The 11,858-nt window shown below is 34.1% G+C and overlaps 1 protein-coding gene across 1 annotated transcript; it reads left to right on the top strand.

The window, feature by feature from the left end:
* The first annotated feature begins 567 nt into the window (after positions 1-567).
* Positions 568-11,648, top strand: LOC134264958 (trehalase-like). The gene is given in 15 exon segments (XM_062747197.1): positions 568-792; positions 2,092-2,192; positions 2,798-2,930; positions 3,452-3,539; positions 3,800-3,900; positions 4,958-5,050; positions 5,786-5,840; positions 5,842-6,026; positions 6,107-6,153; positions 6,301-6,504; positions 6,882-7,105; positions 7,705-7,929; positions 8,578-8,631; positions 9,872-9,964; positions 11,556-11,648. Coding segments are annotated over 15 exon segments (1,782 nt in total). The 5' UTR covers positions 568-706.
* Positions 11,649-11,858: the final 210 nt, after the last annotated feature.

Genomic DNA, 11,858 nt, shown 5'->3' with positions numbered 1-11,858 from the left:
AGCCATTCACACGGTACAAATTTGTGTGAAAGATTTAAAATTTATTAAATAAAGGAAATATGCATTTTTTAAATTCTTTTAGTAAAGTATTTCATCAAAGGACATCTTATGGAGAAAATGTTGACCTGCTGAATAACTCTCATATTTTTTTTTTCAAGTTTGTATGAAGTTTGATTTAATAACAGCATTTTCTTTGAAAAAACCTTATTAAATCACAGGAAAGTGTGAATTATTAAAGAAAGACAAAGGACGGACATGACAAACACTCGGCCATATTCATGGCGAGGCATAAAACCACTTCTATACGTGTCTATCGAATGCACTATGGCTCCATATGAACACATTCATTTCTGTTTCAAGATTGACGAAATCATGTATACATGTATAATTGGGCACATTCATAAATTTGAAAATCTGAAAACTTCTGTTTATGTTACTATAGGTTTAAAAGAGATTTTTTTTCTCTATATGCCGAAATCGTTAACGTAAGTATCCACGGGTGAGGGGGAAGGAAATAGACGAGTTTGATTTCCTCATGATAAAACGATTCTGTTCAAAGGCTAAATGGGATTTTCTTCCTCAATTTCCTGTAAATAAAGTATAATGGTGACCTAGTAAGCACTAAAGACACCCTTTATTTGCATTCCTTCGTCGTCAGATTTCTTTACTGGTATGCTCTGTACATTTGTGCACGAGTTATTCAACCATGGTGGTTTGGACTGTCGTTTTCATTTTTTCCGTCATTTGTATCACAGCTATTCGTGCGGTCGACCCCATCTATGCATGTGATAGGTAAGAATACTCTGTGATACTGATAAGTAAACGTCTTAGCACCTTAGTTACTATGCATTTAAATCATTTCACAGATTTTTAGAACGCACCTTATTTACCTTATTACCTAAAAAATTTAGTCTTTCTAAAGACTGGAGTCCTTGTGCAATTTATGATGCCAGGTTATGCCGTGCATATTTTTTGAATCAAAATTTGAAAAAATACAAGGTTAAACTATAATTTTGTTCAATTATGCCCCCGTAATCGAAAATTTGGAGGTATATAATTTTTGTCGTATCCGTCCGTCTAGCTGTTTAGCTGTCCGCAAAAACTTTAACCATGCCCATAGCTATGAATTTCATATTTCATATGTGTTTTCCCTGTGAGAAGACCTTTCTTTGGGTACCACCAAATTTGACCTTTTGATCTTGACCTTGGCGTTTGACCCCATTTTTACACAAAAAATCCAAACTTTTACTTTAGCCATAACTTTTTAAAGGTACATATGTAGATACCAGGACTTTTATACTTCACATATTTATTCTTTGTGGCAAAACCTTTCACTGGATATCAATAGCCTTGACCTTTTGACCTTGCCGTCGGAGATATTCGTACTTATGAAAAAAACTTAACCTTGGCCATAACTTTGGAATGGTAATTGCAAGGGCTTTCATACTTCACATATAAAATCTGTGTGAGAAGAACCTTCATTAGATATTAAGAACTTGATCTTTTGACCTTGACCTTGGAGTTTGACTTACTTTTAAAAAAACAGACCTTGACCATAACTTTTGAAGGGTTAAGGCTAGGGCTTCCATACTTCACACATGTAATCCTTGTGACATTAGACCTTTCTTAAGAAACCAACATCTTCGATCCTTGGACCTTGGAGTTTGACCTACTTTTCAAAATCTTATCCTTGGTCATAACTTTTGAACAGGTAGTGCTAGGGCTTTCATATTTCACAATGGTATTTCCAGTGGGAAGACCCTACTTAAGGTACCAATATATTAAATTTTGCATTTAAGAAAATTTTGATTTTTGCTATGTTGCCATACGGGGGCATCAGTTTTTCACAAACACATCTTGTTTTTTTTTTTTTAAAGATTAAGCAAAATAATTTTCATTATTTGGTATCTATTCAAAGCTCCTGGTAATGTATATTAATTTCTGTAGTCTGAGAATATAGTGGAAAACTATCAATGAGAATGGTAAAATGTTTAGTACATGTACGATGAGTATTAGAAAGCCTTCAAAGGTACATTGTAAAGTACATGGTCATGATTGTTGAAAATAACTTTCATTTGCATCTATTTTTAGTCCCATTTTCTGCCATGGGAAGCTCTTGGATACGGTTCAAAGGTTGAGACTTTTTAATGATTCCAAGACATTTGTGGACATGAGCTTACGAGAATCCCAAGGTATAAGGATCTACTGAAATAGTGTGTGATTCATTAGCAACATTCATTTACTATAGATGAATAATTAGGGTTTTCAGCCTTATAGTTACATTTTGCAGACATGTAAGTCTTAAATGGCAACAGTTTAAAGATCGAGTAAGTGTAATTAATTTTTCAAAGGCATTAAAGCTATTATCTGAGTGAATATATAAAACGCAACATTCCGAGGGGGGGAGGCATCTTCTAAAGTCAAGGGTTTTTACCAGTGTGGAACGAATCGGATCAAAAACCCTTGACCGTGGCTTGGAATGAAGGGGAGGGGCATGCAGGGACTGTTTCTGTTTTATTTCCATTTGTCAATCTCGGAAATTATGTTTACATATTTCGCTGGGGTGGGGGTGTAGGACAAGACATTTTCTTATTATTTTTTTTTATATATGTGCTTTGTTTTTCCTGAGGGATAGGGTTCAAAACCATTAATCCTAGTTTTGATTTAGAAATTTAAAAAAATAATTCTGAAATTCTAGGTGGTCCGGACTCCCTTACCCAACCCCTAACCCTAACCCTAATCTTCCCTTAGAAAGATAGCTGAATGTTAACCAGGTTTTCTATCGTTTGATCTATAGATACAATATTGGCAGCATTTGATGCATTACCAAAACCAGTCACTAAAGAACGAGCACGGAAGTTTGTAACAGATCATTTTTCCGGTCCTGGCGAGGAGTTCCAGTCATGGGAACCGTTAGACTTACCGAGACTGTAAGTCACAGACATTTGTTTCACTTACAGGGTAACTCTACTTGCTTTTAAAAATGAGTAGGGGTGCCCTGTATACGAAGCAAGTGCCTGTGCTGTAAGTACACTGCATTCAAATAGTTAGAATTTATGTATGATAATCTCAATTATACAGCATTTTCCAAGGAGTCTCAAAGGTTTACCAAATAATCGAGTTTACTAAGAATTACATGTACTTACTTAACATAGTCTCAACAAAAACATGAACTTTTTGAACTGTCTTTGATACACTGTGAAAACATATTTCATTTTAATATATACAATATATAGGACCATCATCTATCAAAGACACTTTGAAATAATCCGAAAAGACATGAGATCAAGATATTTTGTACAGTTGCTCTCTCAAAATTCCGACACAAAAGAAAAAAATGGCTATCTTTTACTTTTATTTACTTCATTTTTGAATAGATTAACAAGCACTTACCGGTATGGTATTGATCATTTTGTCACGAGTATTATTACCCTTTTTTGTATTCTTCTAGGCCCTCTTTCCTAAGCAAGATCAAGGACCCTTTGTTAAGGGACTTTGGCTGGGATCTCTGTCGAATTTGGAAAGAACTTGGACGTAAGGTTTGTTCGTTGCTAAAAATCTTGTATTTATCCTAATTTTGATATCTTCCCTGTGTTATTTTAATATTCTCATTTCTTAATCAAATGTACATACTAATAGTAATGAATACATGTAATTGAACAGTCTCATTCTGAAAGGCATCAACTTGTACATGAAAAATTATAATAATGAATGCCAGTAATTCATTAAGCGCAAGCGAAGCAATGTCTTCTAGATATGGGATGCCAGTTGCCAACTTGAATATATGGTTTGGTTTTAGATCAAACTCGATGTTAAACTAAACCAAGATAACTACTCTTTGATATACCTACCTAATCCATTCATCGTCCCAGGAGGAAGATTCAGAGAAACTTATTACTGGTGAGCATAGATTCATGATATTTTCATTTTGGCATCCATTTAACTAAAAACATTTTCATTTGCGTTTAAATCTGGTGGATAAATGACCAAAACATAATACATGTACACTGTATTTTGTTACTAGTTTAAAGATAAATATTTTTTATCTCATACGTGTTGGTGATACAGGCCGTTGGATAAATTTGTGCTTTATCAACGGGTAGATGCTTTATCAATAGCACTTCCGGTTTTGACACGAACCCTCGCTTCAAGATTTTATTTTATTGAAACTTTTATTTGTGAAAATTGTTGCCTTTATAAAATGAATGATAAAGGGTAGCAATATCGTTAAAATCAATATGTCAAATAAGTGTATTATTTTATCAAGGAACCCGTTGGCTATTTGAAGACAGATGTTACCCCCCCCCCCCCCTCTTAGATCGTTTTCGGAGAAAGTAAAGCCTACATGTACCAGTTAAGTTGTTGTTATAAGACTCCTTTGACATCTTTAACAATGCTTTCTTATATTATACTACGTATGCCTACCTAGTAATGTAGGTGTAACTTACCATGGATCAGCAAACAATCTAGGCCCCTAGCCTTGCCTAGCACGATTTGTACTGCCATCGTAAAAAGAGTTGATTTTCACGATCCCCACAGTCCTAACAACTTTCAGTCAGAAGTTCGTTTGATGTAAAGCTCCAGCAATTTTCACATGATGTTTTCAAAGACACAGATAGCAAATATTCTAAATTTTGAACTCGATCTACTTTCTCTCGACGCATGTAAACATCAACGGTGCTACGTCATCAATACGTCATCAATTTGATTTTGGCAGTCATTCATGTAGTTTCGCAGGGGAAGTTAAAGTTTGTTAAAACGAAAGTCGTATGAGATAAATAGAACATCTGTAACATTTGATATTGGCTTTATCCAACTGTAAATGGTGTATATTTGGCAAGCCTGGCGAATATATACACCATTTCAACTCGTTGGATAAAGCCAATATCAAATCACACAATATAGATATCCTCTATACATATTCGACTTCTTTTAACATATCACTGGTGTTCAACAGGGATACTTATTGGGTGATAAAGGGTCTTCTGTTGTGTGAAATGACTGACACTGTTAAGGGCATGCTGGAAAACTTTGCATTAATGATTCAAAAGTAAGTACAAGAAAAAAATTACGATGAATGGAAGTTTGTATTTTGTTTAATCTTTAACATTAGTTTTAATAGAAAGATTTAAGTGCGATACATTGTACATGATTTCAACTTTAGTCGTGTAAAAGGTGATGAAGCGTAAATAATATATATGGAGATAGCGACAGTATTCAAGCTAAAAAGGAGCAGAGCAAACATTGACTTCTAACTAAATCATCAGAGATTAAATCAGGTGCCATAGAGGAGTAAGCATCCCCTGCCGACTGGTCACATCGTCGTTTGCTCCTTGTCATGATTGGGAAATAAGTTCAAAATAACGGAAAAGTCCGTAGATAATTCAGTGTGTAAATAATGGCCTACCAATTAATATGGAATACGTCACCCAGTCCTTGACTTAATGATAGAATGTAATTGCTGACAAAACAAGGTCATTGTATCACCAAAGAACTTGTGAAATGATGACTTTTAAGGAGACTGATGATTTTATTGTTTCCCCAGTATGTTTGTCAATAACTTACCTAATTTAAGGTGTTCGTATGAAAAGAATGCTCTTGCTTTTGGCTCCAATGAAAGATCGAAATTTGAAATCTTGATCTACTGAATAATTAAGCTCTTTTTTAAAATAAAGTATATGTACTATTTTTTAGGAGTAACACAGGAACTATTTTAACATATGATTTGTTAAAGAAATGACTTTGTCTATTCTGAATTCATCGCAGTGATCCTTTGTAATGGTAGATTTGGTCTCATTCCAAATGGAGCTAGGATTTACTATACAAGGCGGTCACAACCGCCCTCTATTTATTTCTATGATGTACGACTACTACAAAGCCACAGGAAATTTGACCTTCATACAAGATAATTTACCGTATATGGAGAATGAGTACAACTTCTGGATGACCAACAGGTCCTTTACCATCCAGAATGGTACCGTTAACTATACGCTGAACAGATATGCATCACCTGTAAATTCCCCAAGGTAAAGCACAAAACTAGTCGGCTCCAATTGAATTTTGTAGATTTGAAATTTTACTTTTATAATATTACTTTTGTTTTCAGACCGGAGTCTTATGCGGAAGATGTTGATACTGCTTCTAATGTCAAAGGTAAAATAGCGCCTTCAAAAGCAATTAAAAATGAAAAATTAATTAAAATAACAATCTCTGAGTTTTGCTGCTATTTTAACCAATGTAATTTTATCGAGTAGCTAGGAGTGTAGTTCTAAACAAATTTATTTTAAATTTATATTTCAGACCCAAGCTCTAAAGCAAAATTGTATCAAAACCTCGTTTCCGCTGCTGAGTCTGGCTGGGATTTCTCCTCTCGTTGGTTCTCGCGAGAATCCGGTGCCAATTTGACCCTTGACACAATTCGGACTACTGATATTTTGCCTGTGGACTTGAATAGCATCCTGTGTATGAGTGAAAACTTTTTGTCCCAGTTCTTCAATCTCACAGGTACTAAATGTTTATCATTAAGTTAATGTCTTTGAGAGCAGCTCCTAGAGTGTTTTCAATTTGTTTAGGGGCGGCTCTCCTTTAGCAATACCTAGATATCTATCAACTACTTGTCCTTATTTCATCAAAGAACGTCTTTCAGTGACATATTGCAAAAATAGTATAAAAAAAGTATCAGTTTCTTTGCTTAAAAACATAAATAGAACAATAGATTTGTGTTGGTTTGTCATGTTGTAAATGTTGAATTTACTGCCACCCGGTAAATTCAAAATCAACAACACGACAGTTTCTTCTTTTTGTGAATGTATGCAGTGATGAACATTTACCTGTATTATAAATTGATAATTAAATATCTATTTTAAATTTAAATGTTTTAGGCAACCAAGAAAAGTCAAATGAATACAAAAGTAAAATGTTACAAAGACAGAAAGCGATAGGGGCATTATTATGGAATCCAAGCGAGGGGATATGGCAGGACTATGACATTACTAAGAATTCTCGCCGTGACTATTTCTACGCTTCCAATGTGTTTCCTCTGTTTGCAAATTGTGCTGATGGAGATCGGAAGAAAATAGAGGACTTTGTTCTCAGTTATTTACAGGTACACACACACACTGAAGTTTTTTGTACAAATGGTTGGTCTCTATTCATTCTTTATTTATTTCCTCCTTTTGGAGATTCGTGAACATGCAAGAATACATACTGAAAAAAGCAAAACTTAACATCTAAAAAGTGCTTATTATTTACATGAGTGTAAAAGTCTATATATTGGAAAATGAGCTTAAGCTCTGAGATATTGATATATAAGTTTACAACAGAGTTAATGTACAGGAGTTAGAAAAATCTGTTGCAAGAAAAATATTTCAAATTATTGGTGTTATAATTATGATTAAGCATCGTCTTACCTTTTTTTTTCATTTAAAGTTCAATTTTCATGAAATGTTTCGTGTACGAGTCATCAAAATTCATTTTTTTAGTAAGGAAAGTTTTGTCTACTTCATCAAAAATATTCAATATATAGGGTTCACGGCGAGGGTGACCAGTCACCAGGGGGTGCTTACTCCTCCTAGGCACCTGATCCCACCTCTAGAATTTCCGGGGGCCCGTGTTTATTGACTGTTCAAAGAATTGATTTATTAGTTTGTATGATATCAATTGCTGTTCTTTATTTTCATGTTTTCGGTTTTTTTTTCCAAACAGAAAACCAAAGTATTAAATTTTGAAGGAGGATTTCCGACTTCTCTCGATACGACAGGTCAACAATGGGATCTGCCAAACGGCTGGGCACCATTACAACACATTGCTATCTGGGGGCTGTCAAATAGTCAAAACCAACAAATGCAGGTGGAGGCTTACAATCTGGCTAAAAAATGGATTAACAATAACTGGCTAGCATGGAATCGCAGCAGGAACATGTATGAAAAGGTTGGGGTAAAATTTTCCTTGATAAGTAATATTATACAGGTAAAGTATATCTTTGAGGAAGTTAGCAAAGATTCCAGTTCCCCAAGACCAGGACTATTTCCCGAGGCCGAGGGAAATAGTCCTGGTCGAGGGGAACTGGAATCTTGCTAACTCCCTCAATGATATACCTTTTAACTATTATTATACCGATACAAATAGAGGATTACGAATGGCGGGAAATTAGCCTCAAGACTAACGCATGGGGAATTAGTCCATTAAGATATTAGACCGATACAAAAGTAAAATCTGGAGGATTACGGATAACCGGGGAATTAGCTTCTGAAGCAGGGATTAGCTCATTTAACTAACGCACGGGGAATTAGTCCATTCACTTAGATTTCTAGGGAATTATTTACATTTTACTGCCTTACTTTTATATAGGAAAAAATCAATAGAGGTATAATTACAGTATAACATGTATAATGTTAGAATTACTTACTTAGTCCTCTTCGTGCTTTGAGCACATAAGGCCTGATAATGTTGAACAATAACTATAAAATGCTAGAAAGGTTATAAAAGGTTTGCAATGGTTCAACCATATTGTTATTCATTTGAATTTGAAACTGTAGTATTGCAACACGGTAATTATAATTTTTCGTTCTATTATAGTACTCTACGTTAATACCAGGAAAAGGGGGTTCTGGTGGCGAATATACAGTACAGGTACCATCTTATTTAAAGTTTCCTGTACGAACCCTCGAATGTTGGGGTTTACCATTATACAGCTCAACGCACTTTTTAAGTTCACATGGTTTTTCGCACAAATTAAGGTCACATTGTTGTAATAAAAATTACCATTTTCGAACCGCAGTACAATGAATAACCCTACGTTACATTACATTTATAATTTTCAATCATAGATGTCTTTTAAAATTATTATCTTAAGTTTCCAAAATGGATGTTTTAAGGGGAATTTATATGTAAATGGTACGATGTTTCGACTATACGATTCTGCCATAGGTTTTTTTAACAATTGTATAAAACGAGCTTTCCTTGATATCATGTAGTTGAAATTTTTAAATTTTATTCTTAAAGGTAATTAGTTTTTAAAATTCTTTGTTCATTTACCATACTCCTAATGGTTTCGTCGAAATTAAGCGCCGAAAAGGGATAACACTGCAAAAGGAAACCACACTGAAGGGTAGGATAATAAAGTATTGTTTATTTTTTTGAAATAGTCAATTCCTTCTATGAAAAGGAAAATTCCTCTACATTTACGGTCTGAATGGTTAGAATTTTGCAGTGGGATGAATCTTTCATGAGTCCAGAATTTAGAAGTTGACTCTGAAAAATCCCACCTTATTAACATACAAAGGAATCAAACAGATGAAAAACACTAATATCACCCCGAGCTAAAGAGTCAAAATGTACAGAAAATACAAGTTTCAGTAGCTAAACTGTGCCCATGTCTACGTTTCTGCAAAGAGCTATAGCTTTCAAAAGAACGGGTAAAAAGACAATTGCAATTGGCAAGAAACCACAAAAATTCAAATGAGAGTAGTTGTTATTTTTCAGCCATGAAAATATCAAAGTTCTACCAATTGATATGTGTGAATTATGTTTTAGTAAATGAAATACCTCCGGTAAAACTCAAATAATTTAAACAAATGCTTTTAAAATGTATTTTAATGCCTCGATACACAATATTACATCATAACAATGTGACCTTAATTTGTGCGAAAAACCATGTGACCTTAAAAAGTTTGTTGAGCTGTATAGCATAAAGTAAGAAAGTCATGAATTTGACATTTATAAAAGAACCTTTTTTTGTAAAGCTATTTTTAAAAAGAGTCCTCAATCAACTCGTATTATATACTGACCGTATTAAAAGATGATCAAAAAGCAGAAGCAGAATTAGAAGAGAAATGTATGAGTTGTGAAGTTATGGATTTTCTGTCTTTAGGAAGGGTTCGGATGGTCAAACGGTGTGGTACTGGATATACTAAATACCTACGGAGACAGGCTGAAGTTGGACCAAGTTCCCTGTCAGACATCCGTCTATTTGCAAATTTATAGCTTGGTTTTCTTTGTTATATATAGTTTTCAAATTTATTGAACAAGTTGAAAAAGATTTTTGAAGGCATTATTATCTAAAAACACCAATACTATTATACCTTGCGTAAATAAGTTTATGTTCCTTAGTTCTCCTGCCAAACGACTGAGCTTGTTTTTTGATAAACAGGCAAAAACAAATAACATCATGCTGAAGTGAAATATGTCATTTATTAAAGTAAATGACGGAAAAGTAAAACAGTTAACAAAATGGGGGTCAGAAAAAGGAGGACTCAAATATAGAGTATTACACATCTTAGTCAAAATATTACACAATCTGACCCCCAGCACCATAATGACATTGTAACATGATGTACATAAGCAAAAGGGGGGTCAACCAGACTAGAATAATAATTCAAACCCTGTAATCTTTCACAAGGTACAATATACATGCATATTAAGTTGACCCCCTTATAAACATCATAAGTTTGGAAGACATATACAAAATGCTATAAACTGCTGCCTGTCATCAAAAAAGGTGGGAAAACAAAATAACAAACAGCCAATAACAATACAATCGCGCAGGCATTAAATTGAACACAACTATGTTTCTCTCACCGCCGAGGAAAAACCATATATAAAAAGCAACACTGCTTTATGTTGAAAAATCATATGGAAACCTGCAGACCAAAGCAAAATTGCGAGGTACACAAAATAAATGTCGGACTCATTCTGAGTAACCTAATACATGGATTTTCCATTTATTACAATGTACAAAAAGTTTACTTGTTCAGTTAAAACGTGCGGTAGAAAATAAGTACTATAAATCTCTTTTAAACTCATTCAAACACTATCAAAGAAGATGGGTAAAACATAACAACAAAAATGTCAACCTGAAAGAAATAACAAGCATAGGTGGCAGATGGGGTGGATGGTGGGTTCGAAAAATTCAGCAGTTCAATAAAGCATGCTTTCTCTTTTGGTAAACGGATCAATAATGATCACGTGATTGATAAGAGCTTTGCTGATTGGTTGAACCCATATTTAGATGTAGGAAAAGGGGTAAAATTAGTTCAATAAAAAGAACCGAATAGCTGCTTAGTATAAAGCTATGTACAATACAGACACTGTTATATAATAACATAATAAAACAAGAACATGTCACATAAATGAAATTATTTGCAATAATTACTATTTTATGTTCCTTTTCTCCTGCCAAACGACTGAGCTTGTTTTTTGATAAACAGGCAAAAACAAATAACATCATGCTGAAGTGAAATATGTCATTTATTAAAGTAAATGACGGAAAAGTAAAACAGTTAACAAAATGGGGGTCAGAAAAAGGAGGACTCAAATATAGAGTATTACACATCTTAGTCAAAATATTACACAATCTGACCCCCAGCACCATAATGACATTGTAACATGATGTACATAGGCAAAAGAGGGGTCAACCAGACTAGAATAATAATTCAAACCCTGTAATCTTTCACAAGGTACAATATACATGCATATCAAGTTGACCCCCTTATAAACATCATAAGTTTGGAAGACATATACAAAATGCTATAAACTGCTGCCTGTCATCAAAAAAGGTGGGAAAACAAAATAACAAACAGCCACAATCCAATCAGAGATTGGATCCACCCACCCAAAGGCGTCTTGGCAGGAGACGCAAAATTCCTTAACAGGATGATTAATAAAAAAGCGTTTAAACATCTTTTAAAAAAATTGACATATACTCAGTTCAAAAGACAATACAATAGTTATTGTGAACAAGAAAAAGAAATATCCAATAAGACTGAGTGAAAACATTACTAAGGACAAACCATGAAATAATTTTAAAAAGTATACAAAACACCTGTCTGTAGTAAATATTAACCAGACAGCAAAATGGA

This window comes from Saccostrea cucullata, unplaced genomic scaffold (assembly GCF_032062105.1).
Source record: "Saccostrea cucullata isolate Sc308-1 unplaced genomic scaffold, CSIRO_AGI_Scuc_v1 ctg328, whole genome shotgun sequence".
NCBI classification, from domain to species: domain Eukaryota; kingdom Metazoa; phylum Mollusca; class Bivalvia; order Ostreida; family Ostreidae; genus Saccostrea; species Saccostrea cuccullata.
The sequence above is the reverse complement of the archived record's forward strand: the minus strand, read 5'-3'. Positions and strand labels throughout refer to the sequence as shown.